At 38.9% G+C, this 18,718-nt stretch overlaps 1 protein-coding gene across 1 annotated transcript in view; it reads left to right on the top strand.

Annotated features, from left to right (window-relative positions):
• The window catches only part of LOC121917327 (structural maintenance of chromosomes flexible hinge domain-containing protein 1-like), a 138,814-nt gene extending 126,510 nt beyond the window's left edge, over window positions 1-12,304 (top strand). The window contains exons 43-48 of the mRNA XM_042443215.1: window positions 707-816; window positions 3,261-3,331; window positions 3,502-3,673; window positions 6,545-6,703; window positions 9,810-9,927; window positions 11,950-12,304. Coding sequence (XP_042299149.1) covers window positions 707-816; window positions 3,261-3,331; window positions 3,502-3,673; window positions 6,545-6,703; window positions 9,810-9,927; window positions 11,950-12,049 — 730 coding nt within the window. The 3' untranslated portion in view covers window positions 12,050-12,304. The remainder of the gene's footprint in view (window positions 1-706; window positions 817-3,260; window positions 3,332-3,501; window positions 3,674-6,544; window positions 6,704-9,809; window positions 9,928-11,949) is intronic.
• Window positions 12,305-18,718: the final 6,414 nt, after the last annotated feature.

Raw genomic sequence — 18,718 nt, 5'->3', positions numbered from 1 at the left:
GACTCGTGGATAAGTCAGCTTAGTTTTTTTGGGTCAATTTTTTGTCTAAAATTTCTAGACTTAATATATGAGTATATACAGAAGGCCATTCATGGATGAGTTCTTCTCCTTGGCAAGAATGGACTTTCACAGTAAGTCTTCCAGGGCACCATTTTAAGCATAATGTTTATCAGAGTGTTTAGAAGAGCAACTCATCAAAAGATACCTTTTGTAAACTGTGCATTATTTTACTTTATTTATTTTATAATTTAATTTAATTTGTATCCCGCTGTTCTCCCAATGTGAAAACCAAGGCAGCTGATAATGTAGAATTAAAATAAAATGAATATAATTAAATTTATTTATTTATTTATGGGATACATCCCACTTTTCTCCCACAACCTGGGATTCGAGGCAGCTGACATAGGTATATCACGGTTAAGTTCCAGTATTCCTCTCTCTTTCACAAGATTTACTCAAAAGAGTAAGAGCGGGACAAAAATAGTTTGCCATAAACTGCATCTGCACAATCCCGATGGTGATTTTTTCAAGCTTTTATGTATAGCTTTGCTTTGTATGCTTTGTGTTGTAATTCTGGTTGCTCATGGAAATCTCAGTATTCAGCAACAGGATAGCCACATGTTAACAAGATTTTATATACTATTTCATGTGTTAAAACTAACAACAGATATAGAAAAATAGAATATTTTTTTAATCTTCTGGCCAGGCCTTTACCTCACCTACGAAATGGAAAAAACTATTTCAAGCCTATGGGGAATCCTGTATTTGCCAGGAACTTGCTAACATTTCCAGAACATACAGAGAACTGCCACACAGGTAAATGTCATTAAGTGGGCAAAATGTGGTGCTGAATTGTTCAAAAATAAGCTTAGTGGCAACAGATTATTAAACTGAGTGGGTTGAAATCTTGTCATAGCAAGAGAAACAAAAAATTCTCTGGATTGCTGTATGGGTTTCTGGCAGATGAGAAGAAGTACCTCCTCTAGTAAACAGAGAGGGCAGCAGGAAGGAGACTCCTTCATAGGAGGGACTTTTTCTCAACTGTAGCTTTACTAGAAGTAAGCAGGCCTCATATGTTTTGTGACAGATAGTTTTTCTTTCAGGTTATATCTCCCTCTTTTCCCACCTCACTGCTTTACAGCTAAGAAAACTAGGTGTTGTTCAGAATATCACATGAGGCATTATATCCAAGAAAACCTTATGAAATTTATGGGGTCACCACAAGTCAGTAGGTGACTTGAAGGCACATACAGACCACACACAAACAAAACACCAGCCCCCAAGTGGCACCCTCCAGAATTACTTTACTATCCCTAACCACCATATAGAGAGCAATGTATTAAGAAAGCTATGACAAACCAAAGTCCAGCAATCTTTTCATGTAGGGTTGTTAGGATCTCATAATTTTTAATTCTCAGACTGACTGAAGGAGCAACTTACAATTAATGGGTTATTTCCTTTGTCAACTGATCAAGGCAGGAGACCCAAAGTTCTAATTTCATTTGGTCCATTGATTCTTCTCTCTCCCTTAACATTTTTTTATTTTCTTGCTTTGCCAGCTGGTCACGTTTTTCTCTCTCTCTTCCTCTTTCTTACAGCCTTTATGTAAAGATAAATATAAAATGTGTCTTGTGATTTTGCAACTAAAAAGTGAAAATTACAAGATTTAGATAGTGACAGAGAAGAGTCCCACTTGCCTGCTGAGAGAAAGAAATAGCAACCAGAGGATGAAACGTCAAAATTCTCCCCCAAGATCACTGGTTGTAGTTGATGAAGAAAATGACCAAGATTGAGTTGGAAAAGTAAAAGAAACATAAACAAGTTAAAGGAAAGGAAAATATTAAACTTACCACAAAAGGATCTAAAGGGAATAAATGGATGTGCAGAGGTTGGTAGGACAACTGTGACGCCATCTTGAATTCACCAATTCTAAACTCAGATCACAAAAAAAGTGCACAAGAGCATTTTTTTACATTATCTTATGTCTGTGTTTGCCAAAAATTAGACAAAGGTACAGGAAAATAGATTCAGCCACAGTGAGACTTGTGCAGCAGCACAGGCTTCACATTCCAGTATCAATAATCAGAAATATAGTGAAAGGCATAGTAAATGCAGAATTCCAAGCATGAATACAAAAATAACTTGATAACCAAAACATTTTAAATACAATAAATTTTAATAATTTACTTAATTCAATGAATTACTTTACTCAGTATGATTTAACAACAATTCTAAGGTAAAGTAGATTAGGAATGCATTCTAAACCATTGCATAGCACAGAAGTAAATAGAGATGGCTGTTTAAATTCATCAGAGGTACAAGGTAAAATTTAGGAACATGTAAAAAAAAAGATGTAAAGGGAGAAGCAAAGAAAAATGATGGCATTTTCCCACCCAGGCATTCAAAAAGGCCAAAAGCAGAGCTGTAGAAGAGAGAGTGAGTCAGTGTTCCTTTTAGGTTCTCCCAGGATGGACTAAGCTCTCACTTTGCACCACTCTACTCAAAGAGGGGGATAATTTCTATTTTGATAAAAGAAAGGTACAGTACTTACACGGACCCATTGATAAGTTGTTTTTTAAGCTGATTTTTAACTAATATTTCTAGAATTATACATACGTATCTCTCAGCATCACTAAAAGATGTTTGCAATTCAGCAGGGTGAAAATAACCCTCTGGATTTATAAGGCACTACAAATTAGACAAGCATAAATTGGCACACATGGCTTTTGGTGCACGGTGTTGCACTTTGTAAAGTAGAAAATAGGTAGCTACACCTATCCAGACAATTAAATAAGCTTACATATGTTCCATGAGTCCACGGATTGTTCCTCTGTGCCATCCAGAGAATGACAGGATGTTACTCACTGTGACAGATCATTCTTGGATCCATCTCCATCCAGAGATGTGGCAACACATTAAACACACATGCACACACAGCTCTTTCCTAGTTATTTTGTTAACAAACTTCAAGGTGGCATTAATGACTTAATAGAACAGGCAAAACTTTCTAATAATGTGGTTGTGAAACAGAGAAGAGTTAACAATCATAACTAAAAAGAACTTTGCACTCCTCATTGTCAGCTGGTATGCAGGGAATAACCCATGAATTTATGGGCTGTCCTCCATTCCTGGTAAATACCAACCTTACATTTAATGTTGATGTTCAGTCTGCTGATGCATTATTGTAAATTGAAACTGGTCTACACAATGATTAACATTCTGAATCCTGTATTGAAGTCTCTCCATTTCATTAATTTTAGTGTTTGGGATGCTCTTAGGAGATACTATTATTGTTGACAATCTGGATGCTGCCAATCATTATAGAAAAGAGGTATGTATTGTAACATTATGTGATTTAGTTTTGTTTTCAACATAACTAATTCTAAGCAGAAACTTTGTATAATTACCTTTCAACAGTGAGCAACATTGAATTTTAAAAGGATAGCTATGTCACTGACGTGTCACTGATTAATTAAATAAGTTTTGCTTCTTTATATACAGATTGTGAAAATTTCACATTGCCCAACTTTACTGACAAGAGAAGGAGACAGAATTCGCAGCAATGGGAAGTTCGGAGGCCTTCAAAATAAAGCACCTCCTATGGATAAACTTCGAGGGATGGTTTTCGGAGCACCTCTGCCACAGCGTTACAATATTCTTTCTACACAGATAGGTGTGTTCAAAGATTTATTTTTTGCTATACAGTCTTTCTCCTACTAGGAGTCAGTGTGGTGTAGTAGTTTGAGCATTAAACTACGAGTTCAGATCCCCATGGAAACCCAATGGGCAAGTCACACTCTCTCAGCTTCAGCAGAAGGCAAAGGTAAACTCCCTTTGAACAAATTTTGCCAAGTGATAGATTTGCCTTAGGGTTGTCATATGTTGGAAATGACATGAAGGCACACAACAACCATGGGATCCCAGAGAATCTTCTCCAGGGTTTTCTCAGGCTGAGAGTGAGTGACTTCCTCAAAGTCACTCAGTGTGTTTCCATGGCTGAGCAAGGATTTGAATCCTGGTCTCCAGAGTCCTAGTTCAGCACTCAAAGCACTACACCACTTTGGCTACTGGTATTGCTAGTACTCCTGCTAGTTGTTGTCATTGTGTGCCTTCAGGTCATTTGTGACATGGCGATCCTAAGGCAAGCCTATCATAGGATTTTCTTGGTATGCTTTGTTCTGAGTGGGGTTTGTTCAGTGCCTCCCTCTGAGGCTGAGAGAGAGTAACTTGCCAAATTTCCACAACCATGTGGGGTCTAAATTCCTTGGGGGCTCTGTCCCCTGGCGGGCATGACACCGTGCACTGCTCCACACTGCGTGTGGTATCACAGCTCTCCTCTGGAACTGAGTCCACACAACGCAGTGCCAAAAAGAGTGCCGTAAAGCTGCGGCTATTGTGCCCTGCTAAAGCCAAATAGGGGCAGCAGCGTGTGGTTGTCATGGCCCCAATCTGGCTGTAAAAGGGGCAGCTACAGGCTATCCTTTAGGGGCGAGTCTGCACAGCTTCTTGGTCTCCAGAGTGATAGTCCAAGACTCAAACCACTATACTGGTGGTTCTCAGGCATTTTACCCTTGTGACTCCCTTTACATCTACATGCTGTTCTCATCCCCCCACCCAGGCATAGTATATGAATAAAAATATTTTGTTCGTTTTGTATGCATATTTTTATTCAAATATTCATGTATATTCATATTTTAAATAAATAAAATTGTTATTTATACCCTGCTTTTTGTTAAAACAATCAAAGCGGCTTATAACAGTTAAAATAGTACATCCATATATACAAAGTATCCCCCACCTTAAAAAAAAGCATCTAGTTCCGTTCAGATCATATTGGCTACTGGGAAAATATTCAGCACATTAAATTAAGTTTACTAATGTTTTAATTTTGTTCTGTAAACAGTAGAGTCTTGATTATCCGACATAAACGGGCAGATAGCCAAAAATGTTGGATAATCCGGAGGGTCCAATAAAAGCCTTGAAATCACTGTGAATTGCAAACGTATTGAAGTTTTATTGCAATAACAGTAAAAATAACGTTGCAGTAAGGTTACAGTAACAACCTTTTTTTGTTTGGGGGTGTATCTGGGGGTGTGGAAATGCCTACAGCCACTCCAAGCAACCGCACGTTGGATAATCCGGAATGTTGGATGACCAAAGGATGGATAATCGAGAGACTACTATATAAGTCCAATACACAATATACAGTGCGCTGGCACCATATGCGGGCACACCATACACAGCTTCAAGCATACACTGAAGATGCATGACAAATAAATGGTGTGCGTGCCCATGATGTGTTGTACCGCAAGCACGCGCCCTATTGTTTGCAATGGGTCGTGAGCATATGCAGAATTTCCCTTACGCGGGAGGATCCAGAATGGATCGCCACATAAGGGAAGGGCCCACTGTATATCTGAGCTCCCACACGGCAATGGGAACTTTACCAGAAAACCCACATCATTGTGACATAAAAGTACTTTTCAGCCCATTTCTAAATGCCATTAGGACATGGCCTCTAACAGTAGTAGATTTTCACAATTATAGATAGTTGTTTCTGATGGAGAACACTGATTTGATATTCTTAATCATCATTATGCATTTTAATGCCATTTCATAAATGAACATTTTCTTAAACACCCATACCAGCAGATTTAAAATTATTCCAACAAATGTTTTTGATCTATCTACAGCTATCATTTATGTGTAATAAAATGTATAGAACACAAAATGAAAGTTGATAGCAAGATTATGGTGTAAACTAGAGGTCATCCACATTTTTGTACTACTGGGTTCATACAGAGATCTGGGAAATGTTTGTGGGCACCATCACAAAATGGCTGTCATGAAGCAGGAAAAGTGCTAACAACAAAATACCTTTTGTAGGAACCTGCCAGTCACAAAGGACAAATAACATGTTCAAGAAACTGAAAACAGAGTTTGGGATTGAACTCAAATACCAAAATCACATACTGGACTCTTTCAGCACAAAAAAGTACAAAGACATACAGAAGCACGCAAACACACACTCCAAAGAGACAGGAATATGCAGGCAAAGCATACTCACATACAGGATAAACCTGTATATCCCACTCCCAAAAAGAAATACCTGTATATGGTATTACCCCAAGTGTCTCCTTGCTATCATCCCCAGTACTCAAAACTTGCCAAGCATTCTCCCTCTTTCTTTCTTTTAGAGCAGATCATGTGTGAACCTAAGACATTTTGGGAGAAATAAAACGAAGTGACAAACTAGCTAGAAGACAGCATTCAAGCCAGGTCACATGCACAGATATACATATACATGGGAAGACCTCAGCATCTGTGCAGGTGCCTGGGCTGTCATAGTGCTCATGGGCTCTATTCTGGCCATCTTAGATGCAAACAACTATTTGTCTACACTTGAAGTAGTCTTCAATAATAATATTTTAAATAACACCATTTAACTTATTTACTATTATTTGTTATTGTTGTTTTGTTTGTTTTAGAGCAAAAGTGTTTGTGCCTTTTATTTTAATGTTCGATCTGTTTATTTACCTTTTAGATCTCCTTCAGCAATACCATACAGCTGTTATCAGACTTCATAAAGTAAAGGCAGAACTTGAAGATCAAGAAAAATTAGTAAAAACGCCAGAAATGCAAACAAAGAAACAAGAGCTTGCTGACCAAGAGAGGGATCTCAAGTTAATAGAGCAGGAATTAGGTATATGGCATATTATTTTCATCTCATGGAAATAAAGAGTTAATAAATCTGAATGCCCTAGATCTGATTTAATTAATTTCAGCTAGAGTAAACCTATTGAATCAGTTGTGGAAAAGTAAGTCAGTCCTTATGTAAACCCCATTGATTGAAGGGGTCTCTTTTCATCAGGACTAGCAGTTGGATTTAAGCTAATACAGTTAACTTAAAGCAGTGGGCTACTATATCATGTTTAGAAATTTGTAGTAGAACCATTCTTCAAAATGCATTGCTCTTTTTCAGTGATGGAGGGAGAAACATCCTATTATGTGTTGATTCTCCTCATTACTCCAGTAGGCAGGAAACAGACTTTGAAGGAGCCACTGCCAGGGGCAGCAACTCCCACAATTCTTTAGTTTGGTTCCTGCCTTGGTTCCATGTAGACTGTGTTTTTATTTATTTGTTCTTTTTTGGCTCATTCCTTTGCTTTATCTTAAAGTTTAATCTCTCTAAAAGCAGATCACATAAAGGTAGAAATAAACACAAAAAAGGTTCAACATGACAGAGATAGATCAGACAGCATGATATCTCAAACAGCTCAAGAAATAATTTTACCATCCTTTTCTCCTAATACAAAAAGGGAATTAGAAAAATCATGGCACACCTTGGAACATGCTACAACAAGGCTGGGATATTACTGTTAAGAACACTTGTCCCTTACCCCACTCATGGTGCAGCTACTTCTGCCGCACTAGCAACAAACACTCATATATGTAGGGCTGCATCATGGTCGTCTTCCACATTTATATGTCTCTACTGCTTGAATGCCTTTGAATCAGAAGAGTCTTCCTTCAGAAGATGCGTATTATAATCTGTAGTTCCCATATACTGTATACATGTGTGTACAAGTCGACCTAACATATAAGTTGAGGGAAAGTTTCAGGGTCAAAATCCTGGATATTGATATAATGTGTAGATAAGTTAAGGGTAAAACTTAGGAGGCTATAACAAAGGATGGAAAGGGGAAAACACAATTTTCGTCCCTCCTTCTCATCCCTGTACCTCTCTCAACCATCAAACACCACTTCCCAGATGCTGGAGGAGAGATTTTAATATCAGGTTGGGGAGGAAACAAAGTGGAGCTAAAAGGGGTCTTTCTTTGATGGGAAGAGAAGGCTTTCAGAGTGGACTGGGAAAAGGGGAGTTGCTTTAATGGGAAGAGAAGGATTTCATATCAAACTGGGAAGGGACAGAAGTGGAGCTAATAGTTGTTTTTCTTTGATGAGAAGAGAAGCTTTCAAATCAGACTGGGAAACTTTTTCACACACATACACATATAAACCTCCTGCCTTGTGGCACAAAGAAGGGGGGTCACAGCGGTGCTTGTTTCAGAACTGTTCTAACCAGTATTAGTGTATTGGCCTGTATATAAGTCGACCCAGGATTTTAGGGTCAATTTTGGGGCATAAATTTCTTGACTTATAGTCGGGTACGGTAAGTGATATGCCTCACTTTGGTATGTCCCATGATATGATATTTCCCCCTCTACCACTGGTAAAAAGAACATTGGTTCTTACCTGTGAGATGTTTCTTTTCAGCAAAAGAGGCAGAAACATCATCCCCACCCAGAACTGAGGAGGCTGTTTCCTTTGGCTCTGAAAGGGTAATTGTAAATTAGTTACTTTTTAGTTTAAGTTTTTGGGAGTGTCTATCTTTTAAACTTAAGTTTGGCCTTGAGTGCTCTTTTTGTTTTGTATCCTTGGCTATACCATGGACTGAGAGATTGTAGTGGGTTGCTCCCCGTAGTTGTGCATCCCACTAAGTTTGTTTCCTGACTACTAGAGCAATGAAGGGAATCTTCTTTACTACAGTGTTTCTGTCTCCATCACTGAAAAGAAATATCTCATAGGTAAGAACCAATGTTCCCTTTTCACAACCTCCACCCAGCTATTTACTGCCTGATTAGGCATTTTAGCAAAACATATTATTTGAAATATAGTATGTCAGCTTGAAAACACAAACATTAAAATTGTTTCTATATCTGTTAGATCCAGCAGAGCTCCTAGGTCACTAACAGATATGTCTTACATGCAAAAGTGGTAGGGGATATGTTGCAATATTTGTCAGTTTCTCTTTCATTCTGCATCTCCCATCCCAGTGTTCAGTGCCATTTCAGAATGATCACCAGCCCTCTGGAACAGACTTTGAGGAGCACGTAGGATGAAAAAAGGAGGTGGGATCATTTACACACAAACACACACACACAATTTCTGTCTGTAGAGTTTTGTTCTCTGCAATTCTGGATCCATGCATAAATCTAGCTGATGACATTAAGAAAACTGATATGTTTGTTTAGTAAAGTAATGAGCTCACAATCTAGTTACTTGTGCTCCAAAAAAGTATTTGTTTTTCCAAACAATAAATGTTCTCCAATATATTTTGATTCATGATCTTCAGTAAATACTTTGTTCTGACTAGCACTACCAGTATTTCTCAAGTGGATTACTCACATACAGACATCATGAGATTAAATGGTGGGCAAGACAGAAAAAAGACCTTACATATGATAGTGTCCCCCTGCCCTTATACAAAAATTTTGAGAGATGAGCAGAGAACCACTCCATCAGAAAATGGGCAGATGCTAAGGCCTCTCAATACATACTGCTAGGAAATGTTAACAGGGAGTAGTATGAGCTACTGGGAACTGAGTAGGACAAACAAAAACAGGGATGGCTAGTGAATTTGCTCTGGATTTAACTCTCACTCCTTTTACAGCTGACTTCAGTTGAACAGGAACATTGCCAAACTAGCATCCAGCATTGGAAAACCTGCTGTTTAACTTTAAGCAGCTATGGGAGATGTGAGGGTAAAATCCAAAGTACATTTGTTGTTTCCATCGTGGCACACCCACTGTTCATCCCTGAATAGAAGTACGTAGATTGTTGCTAACTTGCAATGTAGCTGCTACCAATGGTGGAACAGGTTTGGTCCCAGAAAAGGTGCTTTTTGTGATGTACATTGTCTCTGGCCAATTCCTCAAACACACACAGGATCTTTTCAGCAAAAAGAGAAATGGCTTTTTTTTTTTAAATGAGTAGTGTTTAAAATATTATTTTCATGATCCTTATAGGGATGACTTCATCAGGTCGATGCACAACATCTTCATTTCTTCAAGAAGAGCAAGATTTAACTGACTGTCCAAGTCCACCAAAAAGAATGCGGAGAGAAGGAACAAAACGATTATATAGGTTTGTTTTTCATATACATACTAAGTAGAAAAATTTTATTCTTGTTTTGAAATGCATTCCTTTCATATTAATATTTATGTACATCCTTATAGACTATCAAGGTAAATATTGGCTATAATGATCTGCATGTAGTATTTCTTGATATATGGTAAACAGCAAGATTTTGATCAATGCGCAAATGGCTTCAAGTTTTTTAGCATTCTACCTATTCTAATTTATTAAAATAGTGGGTTGTTCAAGTTAAGGCCTCCACCAACTTAATTCCCAGCATCTCACCTCTTGTGCCACATTCTCAGAAGGCCAAACAGACTAGCCTTTGGGACACACTGTCCTCCCAAGACCATTTTTGTAGGTATTGAGCCTCCATCACTTTTTTTTCTACTCTGGAAATCTCCAAGGGTAGTAGTTACATTCTAGAGTAAGGGTGGACAATTGTGGAAGAGGAAGAGTCATTCACCACCCCACCAGACTACACCAGCTCATTTTGGTATATTGGAAGTGACATTTCATCACTTTTGTTGCCATTTTATTTTGGGTTTTTTTGGGGGGTGGAATTAGGACAGTGGAAGGTTAGGAGAATCAAACAGGTGCATTTACCAAGTGGCTTGGTAGTCTTTCCCCTGGTTTTTTTTTTTTGGGGGGGGGGGGGGGGGGAGATGCACTAAAACAGTGATGGTGAACCTTTTAGAAGCCAAGTGCCCAAAGTGCAACCCAAAACCCACTTATTTATTGCAAAGTGCTATGTCCCTCTGGCTTTCTAGTAACAAACTCTGTCAAACTCTGTCCTGGGGCGACAGCACATGTGCCCACAGAGGGGGCTCTGAGTGCCACCTCTGGCATGCGTGCCATAGGTTCACCATCACTGCCCTAAAATAACCCTGGAAAAGCAGTTAAAATGGAGGGGGACAGTCTGAGGGTTTTGGGATACTTCTGGAGGGCTTGTGAGACTGCATTTAGGGGTCCCAAGAGGTGAGTTTGCCTACCTTCATATAGCAAGATTATCCCCTTCAAACAGAAAATCTGCTATAAAAATAGATGTGTTTGGATTTGTTTTATTTTTCCTTTCAAATGGCAGTTTACTTTTCAGGATCACAGGGAGTGAATTTAAGCTCCCTTAAAGCACCCTGGGGTTTAAAAAAATAACCCCAAAACTTCCCCACCTCTGATTCATGGGAAAAGGTGCCATGTACAATGGGGTTCCCAGCCTATTCCATATACAACGACAGCTAGACAGGCAAATTTGAGGAGTCTCAATGTGTGTATGAGATGATGGAATAGAGGGTAGATTGTTACACCTGAGAAACATTCTTAAACATGCTGATCCTATACAAAAGGGGCAAGCACCATTTGATACAAGATGGCACCTTATCAGCATAAGCTGATGTGTAACTTCCAACTTTTCTTAACCACCCCTTTGTAGGCGTCCAGTGGGATAGTCCATAACTTTCACTCAGTAGTACAGTAGCTGGTTTTCTTTATTGTTCTAATGAGTCTAACCTTAAAGAGCAGGGTAAGATTTCCACTCATACAGAAATTTTGTTACACCAGTGCAAGATTTTTCTGTCTATTTAATGTTGCATATGTCAGTTCCTGACATAAAATATTACATTAAAGTTGTACTGCTGTAGTTGTTCTACAAAGTAGAACCGTACATTGGAGTTAGCCCCCACTGACCATATTGAGTTTCCCTCTCAATAAACATAATGGTAATTAGTTACCCAACTTTGACTGGCAAATAAATTCCATCTGAAGTGCTTGTTTTGGCGTGTGAATGTAATCTTACATAATTTAATCCTGGTTTATTCCCTCCTACTTTCAAGAAGATGGGTTTGATTTGATCCATGATCTTCAAACAATTTTTTTACTTCTACTTAATTTTCAAAATTGTCTTTGTTTATAGGGATCATTAATGCTGTTTTGAATTGTAGTAAACAGAACGTTTAGTATATAGCAAAAAGAAAAGTGGTGACATTTCAATTACTTTCATTTTTTTAAAATGACTTCTGTATTTTTTTTTTGTAGTTCAGAAGAATGGATCTCATCTTCTCCCATGAAAAAACAGCAGCAAACAATAACTGTCACATCAGACGTTAATGGAACATCTCGAAAAAAGAAAACATAGAATAATTAGATTTGTTTAAAAGTAACTATATATTTAAATATGTAATTGCAGAAAGAAGGTTCAGGTTGTTACTATCGTTAATACTTTTATACTGATACAGAAATATTCTTGTTAGCAGCAACAGGCAGCTTAATTTTGTATACTTTTTTATTTTTGAACTGCATTTATTAGACTTCAACATGTGGAAGTATAAAAACACATTTTATTTATGAAAAGTTTCAAATTTTGCAATAAAAATATTGCAATACTAAAAGAGTTTGTAGTGCAATATAGCATTATTAATTTATATTGCTGAGTGTGATAAATTCTCTTTTGGAATATATTATTATGTAGAATATTCCATTGTAAACTGCTTTATATCTACCAAGTAAAAATATACAATATAAATGTTAATTTAAAAGCAACTTGTGTCCAAATGTAAAGTCCTTACAGTTGAAACTGTAGTGAATAATGAGGAAAACTGAAGACAAGGATGTGTGTACAGTTGGCTCTTCATATCTGTGGGCTTGCCATCCACGGATTGGCACAGCTATGGATAGTTCTGCCCCATTCTGCTCAATAGCAGCCATACCAATGCAGTCATGCGCACCTTGCATTGCCATTGAGAAGAATGGAACTTGAGATCTTATGGTATTTGGCATGGGGGGAGGCAGAATAGAGCCCCCACTGATACGAAGGGCCAACTGTACCATGAACCATGAGAGAAAATTCATATTTTACATACTAGCTGTCAATGGTAGTAGGAGACTCCAATTAGAGCATCCCAAGAGTCTAGTAAAAGAGAAAGTAGATCACACATGCCTAGAATAGGCCCAAATAAGAATTAATTCATTTTCCTTAACAGCCTTCCTCAATTTGTCAAAAAGTATTCTTTAGATACAGACAGTAGGCCCTTCTTATCCATGGGTTTGTCATCCACAAATTTGAGCTTCCTTGTATGGCAAGCCCTGTTGTGTTAAATGGATGCACATGAACTACATTTCTCAGAATTCCATAGCATGGGAAGAACTATCAAGAGCGGGAGCTGCCACAGCCACCCTCCTTGCCCTCCTCAGGGCAACCTTTTTCTTCTCTTCCCTCTCTTTCCTCTACCAAGGAAGAGGAGGAAGAGCAGTGACAAGCCCAGGAGGGAGTAGAACTGCCTTGACTTTGACAGCCAAAGTGGGCACTCCACCGTGACTGGCTGAGGGGAGAGAAGCCAGGTCAGGTAGAGCTGGAAGATAGTCGGAGGGCTCACAAGAGAGGCAGGGAACCATCCCAAGCGTCTCTGCCTCCTTCCTTTTCCATGAGGTTGAAGCTGGCAGAGGGTCAGACGGACTCCTCAGCAAGGAGACCCAGTGATCGTGGCAACATTCCAACCTCGCCTCCTCAGGGAGGCTATCACTGGTTCTCCTTGCTAAGGAAGGAGGGGAGGGAAGCGGGGTTGCTGTGTGCCTTCAGGTTGTTTCTGACTAAGGGGGACCTATCAAGATCACACAGCCATACGAAAGAATGGTACTTGAGATCCCACATTTTTTGTTATCTGTTGGAGGGTCCAGAACAAATCCCCTGCAGATAAGAAGGGACAATTGTATTTATAGTTTTTTGGTACATCTTCACAAAGAACCTGCAATCATGAGAAAAGATTCCAAACTGCTAGATTAAACAACATGAATGATACATTAAGCAGGTGCCCACCAATACACAAATAAATTACAATCTCATATTAAAAGTAAATCTTCCAAGTCACAGTTGACACTACTATAGAAGGGGCAAGGCACAATAAAAATTATTTGTTGGGCCACCACTGAGAAAACTTATTGAAGAATAACCATAATGGCTATATAGCGAAGTATAATAACATCCAAAATACACAAAATATATGATGCAAGCTTTCAAAGCTCCACTGGCTTCTTCATCAGGCAAAGATATTTTTAAAAAATCATATTAGGAGGGGGAAAATTATAAAATGATGTTAGTCAAAGTGCTGCATTTTCTATATTGTTCATTTTTGTTGTGTTGCACTATGGAGGGATATTTATGTACGCAGCCCCCTCCTCCTGCTAATGTGGCACTGGGAACAAAGCATTCCAAAGTCCAAGAAATACCTGGTGTGGAACCAGGTTATTTCTGCGATGTTCACTCAGTGCCGTTTGTGGGGGGACCATGGAGAACCCCACTTAACCTGGTGTATTTGACATTGGGTCCCTTACTGCTTCTTTTGCAAAGGTCTGGATTGCTCCAGATCTTCGGAAGTGTGAGTACACTACCGAAAGGATCCAGATCTTGCAATATTGTTTCTGGAAGTAGATACACCTCCATTTTGAATCCAGTGCATGTGTGAATGTCAACCAGGGTTTAAATGCCACAAAGAGTTTTGGGCATGTAAACCGTAGTGTGAACATCGATCCAGTATTGTGTCACTGAGATCGAAGGTATTTCTTGTAGGTTGCCATGATCCTGATGGATCTTGACAGTGGACACTCAAGAGAGTGATGGGGCAGATTATAACATACAAGCATATCAATTAACATGGTCTGTTGATAACCTGGAATGAATTTTTTAAGGTTTTGCAGATTAAATCCAGCACACTGAATTGGGTTCAGAAATATTTTGATAGTCAGTTTAGTTAGTGTATTCAGTTATGCTTTGGGACTGCATATGTAGGTATGACATGCTTCTGAGCCAGTATCAACCACATGTAAATCAGATGAGGAAAAAAAACCTTGGTTTCCATGGGGCCCTTCAGATGTTAGGCTATAAGTCCCAGCAGCCCTAGCCAACATAGCCAGTGTGAGGAATGCTGGAATTGCATTTCAGCAAGATCTGGAGAGCTAAGGAATCTCCACTCCCACTTAATATTTTCCTTAGTAAAATGGATAGAAAAGAGAGGGAACTAAAATATATTGTATAAAGTTACAGTAATGTTAGGTTTGATTCGACCTCTATGAATGAGTTAACTCCTCACAGTGCCTCTTAAGATGATGATGTTCAGGATAATGGTTGGGTCCTGCAGTTCTACTCCATTTTCCTCACTTTAAATAACAACCCAGTTCTATAACCAAATCAGTTCAATTTACATATGTGGGACCCAGTGATTCTGACAAATTTGCTCTTTGTTTGGAAGAAAGGCCTGTATAATCAGGCATTTGAAAGCCTGCAGAGGTTGTTTGTTTTTACCACATACAAGACACAGTGATGTTTATCACACTATGCTCTTAAAGAGGTACTATTCCAGTGTGACTCCTCTAGCTGCCTCCTGTTGCATGCTGGGATTGGCAATTTTAAGGAGCTGAACTTCTCTGCCTGAGAATTCTAAATACCCCTCCTTAAAACTGCCAATCCCAGCATGCAACAGGAGGCAGCTAGAGGAGTCACACTGGAATAGTACCTCTTTAAGAGCTCGTCTGATAAACACCAGTATCTCTCATAAGCATAACTTGTCTCCACTGGATCCACTATCTCTTGTTACCTTCTCTACTAACACTCCCACCCTCTGAAATATGGAAAGTATCCTTCTGGTCTAGCTCTACAACTTTTACACACCATTATACATCCCATTCGTGACGGTCTCTTCACAGCAGACAGAATCAAACCTCAGTACTTGCTAGCTCTTTATTTCATTTGTTCTGTTCAAATATTAACATGCTGTTTTGTACATGGGAGCACATAGCCTCACCCCCTCTATCACTGCTGTCCTCATGTGCAAAGCACCACCCTTGAAGAAAATGTCTTTCCCCACAACCCAAATCTCTGATGTTTTGTTGGGGGAAAAGGTGAGTTAGAAATAAAAAAATACATAGGTTTTTTGTAGATTTTTTTGGGCTATGTGGCCATGTTCTAGAAGAGTTTCTTCCTGGCCACATAGCCCAAAAATCCCACAAAAAAACTATGGATGCCGGCCATGAAAGCCTTCAACTTCAAAAAATGAATAATTCCCACTGACAGAGTTGGGTGCAGAAACCAGCTGATAGGGCCCATTTCACCTGCTAGGACTCCTGTCACACCTCAGTTGCTGCCATTCCCTTTGATGGGAAAGAATCTCTGATTTCTCTTTTATCTCTTGTTTTCTAGCATTCATAGCTTTGTCGTGAAAGAACTAGTATGCCAAATATCACCATCATAAAAATCATCAAAAGAATAAGTTCATTTAATAAGAACCCACGTGTGCCAAATCAGAATGAACGTTCATAGTAAGGATCAGTGTTCCAATATACTTCCTTTGCTCTGTCCCATGCAAAAACCAAAACAGGACGTTCTGAAGTAAGTTGCATTAAAGCTGGGGAAAACGGATGCTGTTGAGACCCCTATGTGGCACAACTCTAGTAAGGGATAAGCATGGTCCTTATGGGCTTGTTTTTGAACTTCAAGGAGAGTCAAGAATTTATCAAAGAGAGGCAAAAATACATCTTTAAACTGCCTTCTGTTGTTTCCCAAACCTGATATTTTCTTCCTTGACTACAACAGGAAAATTGACAAATACCACCTTTTTAAAAATCAAAATTGTCTTAAATTTGCAGGCACGGTTGTCTTTGAGAGGATTAAGACTGCCAGAATTCAGAGAATTAAGGAAGGGGTGGACTTACTCTTGTCATCTTTAAAGTCTGGGAGTTTGCTTGTGTTTGTAATTTCTCTTTTCATACATCCAGCATTTTTGTGGGCAATTTGTTATGCTCTTTATGGGTGGCATGTGACTTTTCTTATATACAAGCATATACACAGAGTGTTATTTCCTGTACCAACACTACTCTATACCCTTTGGAGTGTGATGGTATCTCCTTTGAAGGTTTTAAATTGAGAATGGATGGCCATTTGTTGGGAATACTTTGATTATGTCTTCCTGAATGGCAGGTGGTTAGACAGGATGATCCTTGTGGTCTCTTCCAACTCTGTTTATAAGATTGAACACCAACACTATTTTTAAAAAAACACTTAATTGCTTATAAAAACTTCAGACTTTTACCCTTTGGGATAGAAAGAACATTTGGATTCTTTTCATTCTACATGTCAGAACCAAGTAGTCCAGTTTTTCTCTAAAGGTATATTTAGTATATCTAAGGAAATAGCAGCAGCTAGTACAGGTATCCTCTTTCCTTAGTACTGTATCCCAATTTCTTTTGCTACTTCCCTGATATGCTCAAGAGAAGTAGGTGTGCTATCAATAGAGCAAATGGCCTGCTGTCACAGCATCAAGCCAAGGTTACCCAAGAATTCCAGTATTAGCCTCCAGTCAGTATCCCAAGTGATTGCACTGGGAGGCACTGAAGACAGCACTGTTTGATTGAGCATGAAGGCAGATGCCATCTCTCAGGTATGAATGGGCTTTTATGGGAAGGAACAACAAAGTCTCTAACCACAGTTATTACTTACTGTTGCTGCCAGACAATTACTAATGCAAGCATCTTACACCAGCTTCTACATCCTTCCCAGAAGCATTATTCTTGATCCTTAAAAAGAGAGCCCTGGTAAAGCCATCTCCACCTTGGGAAAGAGAGATGTCAGTAACAAAATGATACATATACTGTCTCCCACTTCTATCTATCTGGTCATTTCCATTTATGGAGAACTTAAAAATAAATGGAGAAGGTAACACATGGATTAGAAAAGTCAAACACCAAGGACTTCAAAGCCTTGGACCTACCTTGCTTCTTGAATCAAGGTTGCCATTGATTCCAACTGAAGTCCAAATATCTCCAAAACAAGAATAGTCACTTCAGACCCATACCTTGTCTGGAATATGCAACTCTTAACACTATTGAGAGAGAGCTACAACCTGCCACCCATAAATTCCACCTGCCAAAGCAATGTTTAAAGACTGTAGAGTTGTCTCAACATTTTGGAGGAAAATCTTTTAAAAAAATATGTAATACTATCAGCCAGCAGATTCACTGTGTGTCAGACTTAGCACTGTTCAATATTCAATTACCACATATCACATTAATAAAAAATTCTGCTATTATCTGCTGGAATAGACAGTTAATAGCAGGGCACTTGGAAATCAGGAAATACACTGAGCCTCATCACCTCATGGTATGCAAAAATATGAGATTTAGCTCTATCAGAAAAATTAACACAAAGAGTAAAAAAATTGAATTATGTACACATAAGTACAGAAACTTGGCTTGTGTTTATTTTTTGTATTAACAGAGCCACAACAAGCACCAATAATTCATGGTTGTATATGGAATAATGCATTTGATTGAAATAGACATTAACTCTGGATACCCAATGATATCCATTATGGGACTGTTTTACAATGGTGTTAGTTAATTTGTAAATTTTGACTGCTTCCTCACTGCAGAAATAATCCAGTTTGACACCACTTCAATTGCCATGGCTCAATGCTGTGGAATTCTGGGAATTGTAGTTTTGTGAAACATTTAACCTTTTCTGTCAGAGAGCTCTAGTGCCACAACAAACTACAAATCTTGGAATTCTATAGCATTGAGCTTTGGCAGTTAAAGTGGTGTCAAACTGAGGCCTGGGACAGACCGCTGAGGAACAGCAGCTTGCCAGCGGCCTAGTTTCCTCCGCAGGGACAGCGCAGCCCCCAATTGGTGCACCATTACTGCAGAGAAAAAAGAACCCAGAAAAACCGTCTTCTTTATTCGGCACCGCAAGGACATTACAAGTGCACCAATGGCGCACTTGTGACATAAGCGCTGCACTGTGCCATGCAGACACCATGCG

This window comes from Sceloporus undulatus, unplaced genomic scaffold (assembly GCF_019175285.1).
Source record: "Sceloporus undulatus isolate JIND9_A2432 ecotype Alabama unplaced genomic scaffold, SceUnd_v1.1 scaffold_15, whole genome shotgun sequence".
Taxonomy (NCBI): Eukaryota; Metazoa; Chordata; class Lepidosauria; order Squamata; family Phrynosomatidae; genus Sceloporus; species Sceloporus undulatus.
The sequence above is the reverse complement of the archived record's forward strand: the minus strand, read 5'-3'. Positions and strand labels throughout refer to the sequence as shown.